Source organism: Aethalodelphis obliquidens, unplaced genomic scaffold (assembly GCF_003676395.1).
Source record: "Aethalodelphis obliquidens isolate GAN/ISIS:26980383/991018 unplaced genomic scaffold, ASM367639v1 scaffold53, whole genome shotgun sequence".
Classification (NCBI taxonomy): domain Eukaryota; kingdom Metazoa; phylum Chordata; class Mammalia; order Artiodactyla; family Delphinidae; genus Aethalodelphis; species Aethalodelphis obliquidens.
This window is the reverse complement of record NW_020837997.1, coordinates 1,287,050-1,305,182: the sequence shown is the minus strand read 5'-3', so window position 1 is coordinate 1,305,182 and position 18,133 is coordinate 1,287,050. Positions and strand designations below refer to the sequence as shown.

Genomic DNA, 18,133 nt, shown 5'->3' with positions numbered 1-18,133 from the left:
TCCCCCTGGGCAGCCCTTCCTGACCCCCAGCAGAGGCTGACTCTCCCTATTATATCATCACTGCTCCACCACTGCAATTTATATTTATTTGTGCTTTTTGAGATCAGTGTCCCTCTACCACCAGCTTTTGAGCTCCAGAAGGACAGGGACTGATTTCTGATTTTGCTCCCCAAAGGCAGCCCAAAGCTTAGCACCCTGCCTGGCACTTAGTAGGTGCTCCTCAAATATCAGCTGAATGAACAATTGATTCTGGGTTCAACTCCTAGACCTGCCACTTCTCTGTGACCGGTGTGACCTTGGGCAGATTGCATCGCCTCTCTGTGCCTCAGTTTCTCCCTCTGTTAAATGGCACTCCCACCACCCACTTCACCTGACTCTTGTAACTCAATGTCACAGTGAACGTTAAGAAATCCCTACAGGGACTGGCACAGAAAAATCGCTGAATAAACATAAGCTGCTGCGCTCCCAGAGGGCGGGACTGGCCCGAGGGCACACTGTCCCCGCAACGCCTCACCACCTCTGGTCAAGGGTCGTGCAGCCCCTCGGCGCCAGGCCTGGCTTCCAAGCGGGCTGCGGCCCGCGCTCCCCGGCCCCCACGGAGCCCTGGGCCGCCAGCCCACAGGGGTGGGGGATGAGGGTCTTGCAGCCGGTTACCTGGCAACGGCGGCAGCCCACTGCGTTATCTAGCAACGAGGCAGGGCTAAGGCGGACCTAAGACCTCTTCCTGGACACTTAGCAACAGGGTGGAGGCCTCAGGTGCTGCCAAACGGCTTCCTTGCCTAAGACCAGGATAGCTCCCATTGGCCGGTTAACTAGCAACAGGGTGGGTCCCCATGGGGCGAGGCCCCCGCCAGTTGCCTGGCAACGCGGAAGGTGGGTCGCCCTCGGTACCTTGCCCTTCAGGTCCAGCACGTAGACGGCACTGGCGGACATGGTGGCTGCGGAAAGCCTCGGCACTGGCCGAGGGCGGCGGCGACAGCGGGGACTGCCAGGCGGTGAGCCAGGCCGGGTGCGCCCCGCGACAGTTCGTTTCCACTTCCGGTCCGGGGAACCTCGCGCGGACCGTTATGTCCGGCCGGGAACGAGCTGCCAAGAATGCGCCGGCGCAGGGCGCAGGGTGCGCAGGCGCAGTAAGTCCAATGCGCCCTAACTTCCCGTTCCTCCCTCAAGCATCCCGGAAGTAAGCCGAGAGGGGCGGGGCGGGGCGGGGCGGGGCGGGGCGGGGCCGGGCCGACTGAGGCAGGGCACTCTAGCTGCCAGACTGGGCGAAGCCCCTGCAGCTGAAAACCTCACTTTGTGGGCCAAGTTAGGTAAGAGATCCTTGTGGTTGAACCCACCTGGGGCCCAGCCGTATGGAACCCATAGCCTGGTGGGGAAGTCGAAAACAAATATACAGTCACCAATTGTGATACCCTTTATAGGGAGGGGTAAGGTGATGGTTACTTGGAAAGAAGTTAAACTCTCTGGCAATTGAGCCGTAGCAACAGTCAGTTCCTGTCACCTGTCAGTGTCAACGTTTGTCAGTGGACAAGTGTTTCAGTTTATTGCCTGAAATGATCTCCTGAAAGCCACACCCCACTGAACCTAGGCAAAAAGCAGGTGATTTATTTCTGTAGTTAGTGGTCACTGTGGGTAATGCAAACTGTGACCCCAATTAATCTAATTGAATTATATCTCATTTGCTTTTATGAATACTCAGCCTTTGGAGAAATGCCTGCATTCTGTCCCAATGAACCATCACAGTGCCCTGGGCCCAGTCCTGCAGTATCAGAACCATTTACCCAGGCTGCTTGCCTCTCTCTTCTTTTATCTTCTCTACTACCTCCACTTGGGGTTTTCAAAGATAGTTTTTGCAACTCTGTGGTTATACATCCTCTACTTGGGGTAGAGATGTAAGTGCAAGAAAATCCAGAGAAGAAAACTGGAAGGTTATCAAGTGAATCCTGGGCTGGAAGAATTCTTCCACAAAGCAGCCAACTGAGGCTTTTTGACATCAACTCTCTCTCAAGAAATCCTACCGTGCCTAGCCTCATACCTTGCCCAATTTATTGCAGTGTTTTAGAAAAACATGTCTTTTTTCTAACTACAAAACTGTACATCTCACTGAAGAAAAACTGAGGAAATGCCAAAAAGCATAAGGCAAAAAGAAAAGCCACTCAGGAGAGGCAACCCTTTCCATTATGGAGGATTTCTTTTCAGGCTTGCTGTGGGCATTTTAGATGTTTAATACAGTATCGGGGGGCTAGGAGGACAAAAGTCTTTTGAGGAAACAAAGACTTCCAAGTGCCAAGAGTACTGTCACAGTAAACACTGTTTACACATAAGTTACTTGTAACCTCCTTTTCTCCATATGCGGAGGAAGGAATGTGAATCATATCTGAATTTCATTCTTGGCAGTTAATGTATAAGTCAGATTTGACCTCTGTGACGTCTCAGAAAAGACCATACTGATTGTGCTAGACCAGAGTTTTTCAAACTTTGCTGCATGCTGGGGTCACCTGGGGAGCTCTGAAAAATCTCATGACGGAACGCCACCCCGGGTAGCATCAGTAGTTCTTAATGCTCCCCAGGAGAGCCTAACTTACAGATTTTGAGAACCACTGTGGTAGACTGTAAGTGATGGCCCTCAATAAACCACATCTTCTGATGTTCGTGCCCTGTGTAATTCCCTCCCAGAGTGGGTCTGGCAATGACTTGTGTTGGCGATGGAACAGGTTATGTAAAGGGAGATTCTGGAGGATGGTCTGGCCCCAGGCAAGTCAATGTAACTTACACACGAACTAAACTACACCTCGTGGAGCAGAACCATCCAGCTGAGCACGGTCAATACACAGAATTGTGAGAGAGAAATTCCACTGTTTTCAGTCACTCAGTTTTGGAGCGATCTGATGGGCAGGGAGAATTGGAGTAGCTGTCTTCCCCACTACTGAAGCAGGCTTTTCACAGCGCCACCGCATCATGCTCACAGACCCCAACTGCTGACTCATGGATGGCAAAGGCCTGAAAGTGCCTTTCTACCAGTCAGTGGGGGAATCCACTGCAAGGAGCCATGCTAACCAGAGAGTATGTCACCTCCTTTAGGTGGGTTGCAAACCCCAGGTGGAAACACATGTCATCTAATTTTCTCCAAATTGAGGGAGAATAGTTGTTTTGTGGTACGCACATTCTTTGTGTGTGATAATCCTAAAGGCAGTGTTTCTAGTGGTAGTCAAACAGCCTGTAATTATGATACTCAGACTCACAGTTAATAACTTTTTTTTGTTTTATTCTGCATTTCACATATGACAGTCCCAAACCCAACACATTGTTTTGTTTTCTGCCCTTCTTATTCTCTCCGCATCTATGTCAACACATTTTTTCCCAACAGCATATGCAGTCTGATCCTTATCTGGTGGGTATACAGAGGCCTTCAAAGATCCTGGCTCTCCAGCACGGGAACCTGAGTCCTTCCTTTTGACTACACTCACGTCTGTCTGTGCTGGGGGTCTGCCTCGGTCCCATCACCCTCGAGATGTCCTTAGGCCAGTAACGCCAAACATGTTATGTGCCAACTCTGAACAAATACGGGGGGCTGCTTGGAGCCCAGGGTTGAAGGTAAGATGGCAGGCTGTGCCTGGGTTCCATCACAAAGAATGCTGTGCCTGACTGGCAATGCCTGCCACGGCAACACCCACTAGACATGTCTGGAATGGGGATATATTGGGAGAAGAGGCTACATGCTGGCCACAGGTTTAGAAAGGGACAAGGTGTACGTTCCATCCTTGCCTTAGGTGGTTGTTCTGTTTCCCAGGCTGTGCTGTCTCACTGGCCAGAAGGCTGAGGGGGCAGACTGAAGACCATAGCTGCAAGTGGCTTCCCCAACCCCTGGATGGGAGAGCATAAGCCCCAATCTAGAGGGAGCTTGAAGGGCAGCCTGTGCAGGGCCCTACAGGGGTGTGCATGCTGCAGGCCATGCTGGCATTAGCTCCTTGTCCTCTGGAGTCGGTTTCATCCAGGCAAAGCCAGCTGGCTGGCTGTCAAAGAGTCAGATACAACTCGGGGGTAAAACCACTTTTCCATGGCACTTACACAGAAATAACCTTAATCTCTGGATACACTTTCCAAACTAAAAATGTTTCTCTTCTATGTGCTACTGAGAAATCAAAATAGAGTAAAAGGACGGTCTTATTTTAATCAAGTTCCAGAATGAGGACATACAGCTTTGAAAAGCACTGTCTCAGCAGATGATGCAAGGATGTGTGTAAAAGAATGTTTCTAGAAAATACCAAAGGCGCCAAATATAACCCCAACTTTGCCTTCTGCTTCTCCTTGATGCCACTCCATACCCCAGGAGGGGAGGCTACTTTGTCCAGCTGACTTTGGGAATGTCATAGTGCTCCGTGAGTGTGTCCAGGTGTCTGTTGAAGTCCTGGAAAAGCCGAGGAGAAAGCCCATGTCAGCACAGACCCAAGCAGGGCACTAGGGATATGCAGCACTGCCCACTCCCACTTCTCCACATCCTGTCTCTCCTCAGTGAGCCCCTTCCTCTCAAAGCCACCCTGCCAGGCATTATAGATGCCTGAACCCTGGCCTTGCCCTTATATGACCCTGGGGAGGTTGGGTAAAGCACCCCCCCCACCCCCACCAACACTCCAATGGCTCCTCTACCAGGCTCCTAGCCTCTGGGCCCAGCCTGGTCCCTACATGGCTCAGTCTCCCCCACCAGCACATGACTTACCTCTACTCTCTGCTTGTGGGTTTTGGATGCTTTCTTCAGGATCCTTTCCATTTGCTGAAGAGAGGAGAGAAATGGAGGTGAGTCACATGCCTGATGCAGCCCAGGCCAGCACACGATGGAAGAGGAGAGCCCCCAGCCAGCCTGGCTCTCACACTTAGAATGGCTGGAGGTCTCAGGGTGAACACCTCGCCCCTCCCTCAACTCCACTCAGGTGGGTCCAGCAGGGATGCCTGACCATAACACACCCCGGTGGGAACTCACATCAGCTGCCCTTTGGTCTGAGTGGTGGGAAACGTCCTAGCACTGACTTAAGGAGAGAGACTCCGCTGGGAGCTGTACATGTGCTTCCTGCATCCTTGGGCAACTGACTGCATTCCCAGTTTGCAGAAAAAGAAAGCCTCAGAAGGGGTCTGAGGAAGGATAATAAATGAGGAAGGTAAAGAGCCTGACACAGAGTAGGTGCTTGAGTGACAGGACACAAAGCCAAGAGGGTTACAAGACCCAGATGGCCTTGACAAGTATGATGCTGGAACATGCACCCTGTACCACCATGACCTACCCTCATGCTTAACACCAATTATACCTGGTATGAGGTGAGAGCATGGGATGCAGAGCCACGCAGACCTGGGGCCGCACCTGGCTCCACACTTACTAGCTGGGTGACTGTGGCCGACTCACTTTGGTGCCCACCCCCGCCATGAACCGAGCTGCCTGGTACTGGTGCCCTGGTGCAGTCCTCTGTCGCACTGACTCTGGGTTGGTCCTGTGACACGGTTTACTTAACAGAATGCAGTGCCAGTGCTGGGCTGAAGCTGTAAGGAGACCTAGCAGGTTTTGCCTTGTGTTCTTGGAAGCTAGCCACCATTCGGGAAGTCTGATGACCTTGCTGCAAAGAAAGGACCTGGAGAATGAGACGACATGTGGGGAGGGAGGCCATAGAGGAGCAATGAGGCCCCAGACACGTGATGGTGAAGCCATCTTGGATTTCCAGCCCAGATGGGCCTCCAGCCCCAGCTGCCATCTGACTGCACCAGGTTCCAAGGGAGGCCAGCATTAGAACCAGCCAGCTAAGCCCAGGCAACCCACAAAAGCATGAGATATACTGTAGACTGCCCCTCCCTTTCCCTCCTCTTTCCTTTGCTGCCTCTTCATCTCCCTCTATGTCCAGTCAGCTCCCACTTGGCTGACACTCCCTCTCCCTCTGAAGTATCTGCCTTGTCCATCCCTGCCCCTTCCTGCTGCTGTGAGCCCACGTGAGGCCCGTGTCTCCTCACGAGAGGCCACACTGACTTGAGCAGCTGTCACCAATGCCAGGCACTTTGGGGGGCTCTGCCCTCCCTCTTCTCACTCCACGCACCAAGTTCAGAGGGCATCATGGGTGCTGTTGTAAACCCCACTTCACAGACAAGAGAGAATGAGGACCAGAGTGCACAGTGGGTGATGGGGCTGGAAATGCCAAGCTCTGATCCTTTCCACCAGGCTGGAGCCTTCCTTCCAGCTGTCCAGGCTATAAAGCCCACGTGCTCAATCCAACACTCTTCCACAAGGGAATCTGCATTTCCCAACTGCACCTCGCTTTGTCCACACCTGCTCCCTTCTCTCTCATCCATCTCATGTACCTCCCTCTCTTCCCCTCTCTTTCTCTCTCTCTCTTCCTGCCCCCCTCTCTCCCTCCGCTGGGTCAAACCAAACCCTCAGGAGGATTTCTGGTATTCATTGCCAACAACGAAAACTTCACCTTGACCTTCTACCCTCCAGCTAGAGGCCCATTTCTCCATTCCCTTTGACAGCAAATCTCCCAAGATTAATTTCTAATCCTTGTCTCCATCTCTGCCTTTCCCTGCCCCCACTTGGATCCACTCTAATCAGCCTTTCCTCCTTCTCATACCAAATGCCAGCTAAGGGCTCTGAGTGCTCACCCGCCTAGACCTCCTGCCAGCATATGACACAATTGATCACGTCTTCCTTCTTGAAACACTTTCTCCACTTGGCTCCTAAGGACACACTCTCTCCTGGTATCCCTCCGTCCTGTGCTCCTTTGCAATTTCTTTTCTGCCACCCTCTGATCACCAGGGGTCAGATCCTAGACCTCCTCTGTCACTATCCTTCCTCAAAGGATCTCATGCAGTCCCCAGAGCAATTCCCCAATGTTGATCTGGGCCCAGACCTTTCCTCTAAACTGCAGATTCAGGTATCGAACTGTCCATGAGAATTCTCCACTTGGGTTTCTAACAGGCACCTCAAATTTAACTTTTAAAACGAAGATCTTGATTCCCCCCACTTTAGAAACCTGCTTTACTTACAGTCCTTCCTGTTTCAGTAAAACAGCACCTTCATTCACCCAGCTTCTCCCACCAAAAATCTTGGTCATCCTTGATTCCTTTTTCCCAGCCCACACCCAGCCCATCAGCTAATCTGGCTGTTCTTCCTTCAAAACCTATCCCAAACCCGATACATTCCATCACCTCCACTATTGCTGCCCTACTCTGAGGGGCCATTATTAGTCACTCTGATGGTTGCATGAGCCTCTCCCCCCTCCACCCCAACTCCAGCAGTAAAATCCCAGCCCTGCCTCTGACTATAACCTTAAGGAACGGGCTTAAGTGCATTCACTTGTTAAATCCTCACCACCTATGAGGTTGGGACTTGAGTCCCACTTTACAGATGAAGAAATTAAGGTGTGGGAGGTGAGCCAACTTGTCCAGAGTTACACCACCAACAGTGGTAGAGACAGAATGGGACGCAGGTCTGTCGTGTCAAAGCCAGTGAGTCTCTCTCTCTCTCCTTTTTCTCTCCTATGACTCAATTAGGCCTGGGAGTAACGAGTTAACTTTTTCCTGACGTTACTGGACCAAATCACCAAGACCACCATTAGCGTTTCTCAGCCTGGGCACTACTGATATGTTGGGCCAGATCAATCTTTGCTCTGAGGGACATTGTCTCAAGCCCTTCAGGACGTTGAGCAGCATCCCCGCCCACCCCCGCCCCACCCAAGCTGTAACAAACAAAAATGTCTCTAAACATTACCAAATGTCTTCTTGGGGGTGGAGGTGGGGGACAAAATGGCCCCCAGTTGAGAACCACTGACCTAGACTGATTATTCCCCCCAAACATAATGGGTTGAACGTATCTATCCTACGCTGACCTCTCCTACCCTTCGCCACCCAAATTTATTAAGTATTTAATATTAAGAGAAATCATTTTTCAGAGCCTGAACATACAACGTATTTGAAGCCGCCAAAGTCGTCATGGGAACACTTCGTGGTGACCTACAGCGGTGAGTATGCCCATTTAATGTCAACAGCTAATATCCATTGAGCACTGACTTTATGCCAGACTGAGCGCCATTTGCCCGCGTTACCTCATCCAAAGTTCCATCCCTCTTAGGAGAAAGCATGATCCTGACCCCTACATATGTGGAAACTGAGGCATCAAGAGGTGAGTCACTGACCAGTGTTACGGGTCAAACGAGCGACAGCGCTGGAATCCAAAGCCGGGTCTCTAGCTCTCCCCTCTGCAGTCCAATCCGGCCAGAATACCTTCTTGTCCTCGGAGCTCCCCCACCGTGGACTCTTACTCTCTTACGCAGCATCTTCTCCCCGGAATTAAGGTCCTCACTGACCGCTTGCCCTCCCCGGAGCGTTCTGGGGTAGACCCCGGTTACGGGTCTCCGGGTCCTGCCTCTGAATCCACCCCAGGAGACCCAGGCCATCGATGCGGGACATCCCTAGGCTTCCCACCCGCCTTACCCGCTTCTCCTGCATCTTCTCGAAGGCCGCCTGGGCCGGTGTCCGCTTGTCCAGGCCGCGCCGCTTCTCCTCCTCGTTCTTTTTGCTTGTTCCCATCGCTTCCAGCAGTTTCGCCTTGTCTTTGTCCTTCTTTTTCTTCTTCCTGGGAGGGGAGACGGGGTAACGGCGGGTCAGAGGGCTACGCTCCGGGGTCTCAGGAAGATGCTCAAAGGGACAGCCTCTCAGGACTCACCGCTTAGTCACTCCGAGCTCTGCCACGCCTTTCAGCTTCAGGGGCGCCTTCTGGACCTGCTCGTAGGCCTCCATGGCGCTCGGCTAACGTCCGGAACGTAAAAAGGCCACACTTCCCGATTTTCACCCGAACGCCCGCCTTCCTTCCTTTTGATTGGCCGATCTAGGCTGTGCGCATGCGTAGTTGCACCTGGACGTGGGCCACACTTCCGGGTTCAGGGCGGGACTTGGAGAGTCAAGCGCGTCCCCACCTTCTGCATCCTGTTTCCTGCCACACTTCCGGCTTTGGCGCCCACTTCCAATTTCCCCCGCCTTGGGCACCTAGATCTGGGAAGCCTTTTTGACAAAGCACCGGTTTCCTAAAACCCAACGTTTTATTGAGTGTTTTGCGCGTTATTTGAATGTTCTGTTCTCCTTTATTGCCATATTTTGAGGATTCAATAGATAACCTAATTTTGTAAGCCTAATAAGTACTCCTTAGTTTTTCAGCTTTTGGTAAATGACGGTAGTATGTGAAATATATGTTCGTGGTATTTAAAATAAAAATCGATTTCATTGAGGTACAATTTATAAAGAGTAAAATGCACCCATTTAAATTGTAGCCTTCCACGAGTGTAGTCACATTTATACACCTATGTAATCACCTTCAGAATCAAGATAACATTCCTTCACCCCCAAATTCCTTTGTTCCTCTTTACAGTTAATTCTTCCATCCCTTTCCCCAGGTAACTCCAAATTTGTTTTCTCTCACTATAGGTCATAATGGTCTTTTTTTAAAGTTTCATATAGGTGGAATCATAAACCATGTGTTCTCTTGAGTTAGAGTACTTGCACTGGGCATAGAGTGTTTGAGATCCTTCCTGTTGTTGGGTATAACAGCACTGCATTTTTATTGGTAAGTGTTATTCCATTGTAACTGAGTAGGACCCTTCCTGGAACACACCCTCCCCAACCCACTCACCCACCATGTCTTCTGCCTGCCTCTCGTTTGTAGAAGAGCTTTAGCCTCCTAGGCTGTCCCCAAGTTCCAAAGTGTAAATTTAATCAGAGAAGTGAGACAATGGAGAAAGAAAGGAAGACAAAGTAATAATAGTTCAGCCATTAAATAAAGTCAAGGGGACTTGCCTGGTGGTCCAGTGGCTAAGACTCTGCGCTCCCAATGCAGGGAACCTGGATTCGATCCGTGGTTGGGGAACTAGATCCTGCATGCATGCCACAACTAAGAGTCCGCATGCTGCTACTAAGACCCAGCATAGCCAAAATAAATAAATACTTAAAAAACAAAACCAAAGTCAAGGACATTCAGTTCCTCCTCAAGGGCTACAGATAATATTCTGAGCCATACCCTTTGAGGGTTTCCCCACCAGGTAGAAGAAGTTAACTGTATGCTGACCACAAGCACATAGATCCCAGACCTGTTGGAACCAGAAGATTGATGATGTTGACTCCCAATTGCCTCCTGACCAACCAATCAGAAGAAGGTCCATGAGCTGATCACATACCCCACAATCCCCCTTCCTCACACTGCCATTAAAAATCTTTCCCTGAAAGCCTTCAGGGAGTTCAGGCCTTTTAAGCACTAGCCACCTGGACTCCTTGCTTGGCACCCTGCAATAAACGCTACACTTTCCTTCACCACAATCCAGTGTCAGTAGGTTGGCTTTACTGCACACAAGCAAGCGACCCAAGTTTGGTTCGGTAACACAATTATATATAAATGTATTCAACTTGCTTATCCACTCACCTGTGGATAGATATCTGGGTTGTTTCCAGTTTGTGGCTATAACGAACAGAGCTTCTGTGAACATAGTATATATCTTTGTATGGACATATTTCTCATTTCTCTTGGGCTCACTCCAGATGCCTTTGCTTCTTGAGGTAGAATTGTAGCAAGATTTGGTTTTCCTCAGAATAAAATGTTGATTCTCAGCCACTCTGGCTTTGAGGCTGTGTTAAGAGAAAATAGTTGCAGAAGGTGTACCAAAAAACCTGATCTAATAGTGTCATAACACTTGGGACTCCAGTGAGTTGGGCTTTTAATTCCCTGATATCACAAGTAATTTGTTTGTTGAATAAGCAGAACTATTGTCATAACCAAAACACAGTTCTATCTTTGTTCCCTTCCATTCTTTTAAACATTATATTTTTCAATGTGGATCATCTTCCTCTGCCCTGGATGAAGATGCTGTCAGCCCCATGGCTCTCCTCTCATTTTTTCATGTGACATGGAGGAAACTCACTTTATGTAGTAAATAAGCCTCAAATCAATAAATGGAAAGACCTCAAATGGAGTCACTTATACTAAGTGCCACATTGCCAAACTGAGACTTAATTACAGTTTTGGCTTTTCCAGAAATGGAATCTCAAAGTAGTCAATCAGGAATTGCCTGGTTAGCACTAGTTAGGTCATCTGCCTGATAGACTCCTACCATCCCCTAAAGAAAAGTAACCTTGCAATAACCAACCAGGTAAGTATCATAAAACATAAAATTTACCATTGTAACCACTTTAAATTGTACAACTCATCAACATTAAATGCATTCACAATGCTGTGTATCTATTTTTTTTCAGATTACAAAAGATATACAAACATTAATTGTGGAATACGTAATAGAAAAAAATACAGAGAAACCCAAAGAAGACAGTAGAAATCGCTCCCATCCAGAAAAAAAAATCTGTTAGTGTTTTGATTTCTATTTCAGTCTATTATTATTTATAATTTTAAAAAATAAAAATGGGATCTTATTCTATACTTTCTTTGTCACTGACCCTTGCCCCATGAGAATACGGTGACTGCTTTCATGTATTGAGTTAAAATTTTTATCATTGGGATTTTAACACTGAGAGAAACAGGGAAGAAGCCCCAAATCTCCCATAATCCTTTGCTGACATTAAGATATATGTATAAATCCACATGTTCTGTGTAAGAAAACCACACAGTAAAAAAAATGGTTAAAAGAAAGAAAAAGGAAAGCAAAAAAGTAGAAGCTTCCCTTCCCACCTCCTTCCAAAGCGATTAACAAGTTCATTTTGATTCTTTGCAGCCCAAAATGTGTATATGCCAACATATATATCTTTGCGATGTTCTTTTATTTCTGCCTTCAGCTTTTCACTTATCAAAATGTCTTGAAGCTCTTTACGAGACAGCAGGTACACTTCCACCCCACCTTCCTCAAAGCTGGATGTCCTGTGGCTGAGTGAAGCCCTCCCCAACCAATGATTACCTAGGTGCCCACAAATCTTATCTGACTTTTGCCAGTGGCCTGAATCTGTAGCAGTGGAATTGCTGAGTCCAAGAGTATGTGCATTTGTGCATTTAAATTTGGACGGCTGTTGCCCAAATTGTGCCAGGGACATTTTTTGGAGGGCATTATGGGGGTGGAGGAGAAAAAAGAAGAGAGAAGCAAGCGCCCCCAAATCTAGAAGGGGTCGACAAAGGAGGGCACGATGCCTGCCTTTTCCCATTCTACCTGCAGGGGGCAGCAAACCACTGCCCAATTCTCCAGCCATAGGCTCAACCTTTGGCGAACCGGAATTGATGAGATCGCCAAGAAAGGAGTGGATGTAAATATATATATAACAGATTCACTTTGTTGTACTCCTGAAACTAACATAACATTGTAAATCAACTGTACCCCAATACAAATTTTAAAAAAAGAAAAAGAAAGGGCTTCCCTGTGCCAGTGAATGGGGGCGACCAAGTGGCGCCAGCTTACTTGTGGGGCTGTCCACGACAGAATCAACTCCGCAGGGAGGGACAGGAAAGATTCAGGTGTGGACATCTGTCTTCCCCAAGCCAACCCAGCAGCCTTGGAGCTCCTTTTTGGCACTTCCAATGCTGTGTGCCCTGGAGCAAGTGGTCTGACCTCTCTGAGCTTCTCTTTCCTCTTTTATAAAATGGGAGTGATGATGATGATAACAATAACAGCTAATACTTTATATGGACTCATATGGAGATCATCTAATTTACTCTCACAGCCACCCTATTATGTAAACCATCCTAATTTTATAGGTCGGGAAACTGAGGCACAGGCATAATCCAACGCACACTGAGTAGTGTTTGATCCTTGCTTTTGTCAACCACTATGAGGCCATCCACTCAAATTAGATCCATCACTGTTTTATAAACCTTAAGGAAGTGTTTTTTCAACCATTTTCCCCCCCTCATTCCCCCCTAAAGAGACCATTTTAATTTAATTTAATTAGAGAAGTTAAATGCTGATGAATAAGATTTTGCCAGGGAAGGTTAAGCTTTGGAGGGCCACAAACCACTGAAATATCTAAGATTTTTTTTGTCACCTCCTCCCCACAAACCAATTTTCACCCCCTTGGGGGCAGTATTAGCCCAATGATAATTTGTGTTCTAAGAGGGAAAATGTGACAAGTGAACTACGACACAATGCTTTTGATCCCTTAAACTGTTTATTTTATATCCTTTTGAAGAGTCTTGAGATCTTCATTATATGCTACTGCTGTGTATACATACAAAGAAAACCAGTGAATCCGTTAAGGCTTCCTAAATGTCTTCATATTCAGAGTATACTCTTCAAAATCACTTTCCAACTCTAGGTTGTCAATGCCTGTGCTTTATCACATGACATCTCCCTCTGGGCCATCAAGGACTCCTGTAAGGAGCATTTCTGTAAGACAATCCACAGTGTTTCCAAAGAATAGGGTATGGAAAGGGAAAAAACATAGGGTATGGTGGGAAAACATGGGACATATCGCCTTCCAAGTGATCAAAGCCAATGTTGTTGGTGACATGGTATAGCTCCTGGTATGATGTGATGATGAAACTGAGCAGGACCCTGCAGGGCCTTCCTGGGGACACACCCCATGTCCTCCACCTCTTGTTTGTACACAAGCTTTAGCCTCCTACGCCTTCCCCAAGTTCCAAAGAGCAAACTTAATCAGAGAAGTGAGAAGGTGCAGAAACAAAAGAAAACAGTCAAGTGAGACAAACTAATAATAGTTTAGCCATTAAACAAAATAATGGACCTTTGGTTCCTCCTCAAGGTCTATAGATAATATTCTGAGCCATCTCCTTGAGTTGTTTTGCAGATACTAAAACCCCTACCAGATGGAAGACGTTAACTGCATGCTGACCACCAGCATGTAGACCCCAGACCGGTTGGAACCAGAAGGTTGATGATTGAGATTCCCCAAACACTGCCCTGCTACCTCACCACCAACCAATCAAAAGGACATACACGAGCTGATCCCGCACCCTATGACCCTCTGCCTCACCTTGCCTTTAAAAACACTTCCCTGAAAGCCATCCGGGAGTTCAGGTCTTTTGAGCATGAGCTGCCCATTCTTCTTGTTTGGCCCTGCATTGGGCACCTTGCAAAAAACACTGAACTTTCCTTTAGCAAGACCTGGTGTCAGTAGATTGGATTTGCTGCATGCAGGCAAGCAAACCCAAGTTTGGTTCAATTACAGTGAAGAAGGGCAAATGAAGTGTTTCCTGTTTTGGGCTATTATGAATAAAATAGCCATTATAGGTTTTTGTGTGAATATAAGTTTTCATTTCTCTGGGGGTTGCCCATGAGTGCAAGTGCTGGGTTGTATGGTAGTTGAATGTATTTTATTTTATTTTATTTTATTTTATTGTGGTAAGAACACTTAACTTGAGATCTACCCTCTTAACAAAGTGTATACTACATTATTGTTGGCTAGAAATACAATGTTGTCCAGCAGATCTCTGGAGCTTATTCATCTTGCATGATTGAAATATTATGCCTATTGATTAGTACGTCTCATTTCCTCCCTCAAGTCCCTGCCAACCTCTTCTACTCTCTGCTTCCAAGAATTTATTTTAGATATCTCATATAAGTGGAATCATGCAGTGTTTGTCTTTCTGTGACCGGTTTATTTCACTTAGCAAACATCCTCAAAGTTCAACCATGTTGTCACATATTGCAGAATTTCCTTCTTTTTGCAGGTTGAATAATATTGCACTGTTTATATATATACCACATCTTTATCCATTCATTCATCGATGGACTTTCAGGCTGTTTCCATATTGTGGGTACTGTGAACAATGCTACAATGGACATAAGAATGCTAACATCTCTTCAAAGTTCTGATTTACATTCTTTTAGATTTATACCCATCTTTTAGATTTATACCCATCCAGTGGGATTGCTGGATCATATGGTAGTTCTATTTTTAATTTTTGAGGAACATCCATACTGTTTTCCACAGATGCTGCACCATTTTGCATTCCCACCCACAGTGTGCAAGGGTTCCAATTTCTCCACGTCACTGCCAACACTTGTTTTTTGTGTGTTTTTGTTTTGTTTTTGCAGATGTGAAGTGATATCTCATTGTGGTTTTGATTTGCATTTTCCTGGTGATTAGTGACATGCAGTATTGTTATTATGATTCTGAGTTCTACAGCCTATATTATTATTATTTTTTTTTTGGCTGTGTTGGGTCTTCTTTGCTGCACGTGGGCTTTCTCTAGTTACGGAGAGCGAGGGCTACTTTTCTTGCAGTGCGCAGGTTTCTCATGGCAATGGCTTCTCTTGTTGTGGAGCACAGGCTCTAGGCACACAGTCTTCAGTAGTTACAGCACACGGGCTCAGTAGTTGTGGCTCGCAGGCTCTAGAGCACAGGCTCAGCAGTTGTGGTGCATAGGATTTGTTGCTCCGTGGCATGTGGGATCTTCCCAGGCCAGGGATCGAACCTGTGTCCCCTGCATAGGCAGGCAGATTCTTAACCACTGTGCAACCAGGGAAGTCCTATAGCCTATATTATAAGGGGATTTAAAAAGACCTCCTTGTTCCCCATTGCCTCATGGTTGAAGTCCAGGATATACTATAAGGTATTGTTGCATATAGTTTAACATAATAAAGCTGAAATTGATCTATGCCAAGATAAAATTAATTTATTTATACCATGAAAACTGATTTCTTGGAAATGCAAAAAAGAAAAAAATTCCATCATTGGAGCTGGTGTATCAGAGAAGCAGCCTCTAATGGCAGACATGAGCAGCAGCTTAATTAACAGTTATTAATTAACTTAATCATAGTTAGTGCTTGCTGAGCCCCTACATACAGCACTGGCTGGCTTGCTCTCTCTCAACTGTGTGATGCTTGCTCCAGCCTCAGGGCCTTTGCACTTGCTGTTCCCACTGCCAAGGACTCTCTTCCCACACAGCTTACTTCCCACTCACTTCCTTCCAGTCACTACTCATATGTCACCCCAACAGAGGTGCTTTCCCTTCCTAATCTACATAGCTCACCCTCATCTCTATCTATCTCTGCCCTGTTTTATTTTTCTTCTTAGAACTTAGCCCTCCTGACTAATTATGTGTTTATTTGGTTGCTTGCTCACTGGAATGTGAGATCCATGAGATCAGGAACTCATTTTTTTCCACAAATGTATTACCAGGACCTAGGACAGCACCTGGCACACAGTACATGTTCAATCATTAATTGAACATTAATTAATTGGGGGGGAGTTACATAACCAAATCACAAAGTGTTTGATGGGGTCAGGCATAGGAATTTGGACTTCAACCACGAGGCAATGGGGAACAAGGAGGTCTTTAAAAATTAGTTTTGTTATTGTCTTCGTTTAAAAAATATATTGACAAGCAATAAAATTCACCCTTTTTGTGTACAGTACTATGAGTTTTCACAAATGAATACAGCCATGTCACCAACACTACAATCAAGATATAGAACAGTCCCATCACCCCCCAAATTCCCTTGTTCCTCCTCCCACCTCCCAGCCCCTGGCAACCATTAATATATTTTCTGTTCCTATAGTCTTGTCTTTTTGAGAATGTCACATAAGTGGATGAAATCATCTAGTAGATGTCTTCTTGACTCACTTGAAAGAAGTGAGGCTTCTTTCACTAAGCGTAATGCATTTGAGATCCATTCACATTGTGCATATCAATAGTTCATCCTTTTTTATGGCTAAGTAGTATTCTATCATATGGACAAGCCACAGTTTGTTTATCCATTCCCCAGGTGAAGGACATTTGTGTTGTTTCCCGTTTTTGAAGGTTATGAATAAGGCTGCTATAAAAATTTATGTACAAAAAAATTTTTAAGCTGAAATACAATTCATATACCATAAAAGTTACCCTTTAAAGTGCACAATTCAGTCACATTGAGTACGTTCACAATGTTGTGTAACCTTCACCACTATTCAATTCCAGAACATTTTCGTCACCTCAAAAAGAAACCCCATACCCATTAGAAGTCACTCCCCATTCCCCCTCCCTCAGCCTCTGGCAACCGTGTATCTATTTTCTGTCTCTGTGGATTTGCCTGTTCTGGGCATTTCATATAAATGGGATCATACAACATGTGACATTTTGTGTCTGGCTTCTTTCACTCAGCATAATGGTTTTGAGGTTCATCCACGTCACAGCATGAATCAGTGCATCATTCCTTGGTATGACTGGATAATATTCCATTGTATGGATAGACCGCAATTTCCTTATCCATTCACCCATTGATGGCCATTTGGGTTGTTTCTACTTTTCTTTCATGTACAAGTTTTTACGTGGACATATATTTTCAATTCTCTTCACCTAGGAATAAAAATTGCTGGGTCATATGGTAGCTATAAGTTTAACTTTTTTTTTTTTTTTTTTTTTTTTTTTTTTTTTGCGGTACGCAGGCCTCTCACTGCTATGGCCTCTCCCGTTTCGGAGTACAGGCTCCGGACGCGCAAGCTCAGCGGCCATGGCTCACAGGCCCAGCCGCTCCACGGCATGTGGGATCTTCCCAGACCGGGGCACGAACCCGTGTCCCCTGCATCGGCAGGCGGACTCTCAACCACTGCGCCACCAGGGAAGCCCTAGAAGTTTAACTTTTTAAAGAACTGCCAGACTGTTTCCCAAATCAGCTGCACCATTTTACATTCCCACCAGCAGAGTATGATGTTTCCAATATCTCCACATCCTGGCTAACACCTGTTATTGTCTGTCTTTTTTAGTATAGCCATCCTAGTGGGTGTGAAGTGGTATCTCACTGTGGTTTTGATTTCCATTTACTTAATTACTAGTGATGTCGAGCATCTTTTCACGTGCTTACTGGCCATTTGTATACCTTTTTTGGAGAGATGTCTATTCAAATCCTTTACCCATTTTGTTTTGTTTTAATAGACTTTGGTTTTAGAGAAGTTTTAGGTTCACAGCAAAATTGAGAAGAAGGTATTCAGAGTTTTCCCTTACATCTCCTGCCCCACTCATGCACAGCCTCCCCAGATATCAACATCCTCCACCAGAGTGGCGCATTTGTCACAGGTGATGAACCTACATTGACCCATCATCAGCCAGAGTCCATAGTTTAATTAGAACTTATTCTTCATGTTGTACATTCTGTGGGTTTGGACGAATGTATAACGAGGCATAGCCATCATTATAGTGTCATACAGAGTAGTTTCACTGCCCTAACAATCCTCTGTGTTT

The 18,133-nt window shown here is 46.5% G+C and overlaps 2 protein-coding genes across 4 annotated transcripts in view; both read right to left on the bottom strand.

Annotated features, from left to right (window-relative positions):
* Positions 1 to 1,092, bottom strand: part of AP1M1 (adaptor related protein complex 1 subunit mu 1) — a 30,311-nt gene extending 29,219 nt beyond the window's left edge. For 2 of the 3 annotated variants that reach the window (XR_003428314.1, XR_003428315.1), the window contains exon 1: positions 892 to 1,040. Coding sequence is in view for 1 of the 3 variants with exons in the window: in XM_027084518.1 (XP_026940319.1) it covers positions 892 to 933 (42 nt within the window). In the remaining 2 variants the exon portion in view is untranslated. Of the gene's footprint in view, positions 1 to 891 lie in introns of all 3 variants that reach the window. The other variant, XM_027084518.1, reaches the window with a different exon arrangement.
* A 2,156-nt stretch (positions 1,093 to 3,248) lies between these two features.
* Positions 3,249 to 8,851, bottom strand: FAM32A (family with sequence similarity 32 member A). The gene is made up of 4 exons (XM_027084521.1): positions 8,699 to 8,851; positions 8,467 to 8,608; positions 4,718 to 4,771; positions 3,249 to 4,408 (listed from the first exon to the last, which is right to left on the bottom strand). Exons 1-4 carry the CDS (start codon positions 8,770 to 8,772, stop codon positions 4,340 to 4,342), a joined length of 339 nt encoding a protein of 112 aa, XP_026940322.1. The 5' UTR covers positions 8,773 to 8,851; the 3' UTR covers positions 3,249 to 4,339.
* Between the last annotated feature and the right edge of the window lie 9,282 nt (positions 8,852 to 18,133).

Coding starts and splice junctions, on each gene's coding strand:
- FAM32A (XM_027084521.1), bottom strand. CDS start 8,772: ATGGAGGCCTACGAGCAGGTCCAGAAGGCGCCCCTGAAGCTGAAAGGC. Junction 4,772..8,466: donor AGAAGATGCAGGAGAAGCGG/GTAAGGCGGGTG, acceptor TCCTCTCTTCAG/CAAATGGAAAGGATCCTGAA. Junction 4,409..4,717: donor CCCACAAGCAGAGAGTAGAG/GTAAGTCATGTG, acceptor CGGCTTTTCCAG/GACTTCAACAGACACCTGGA.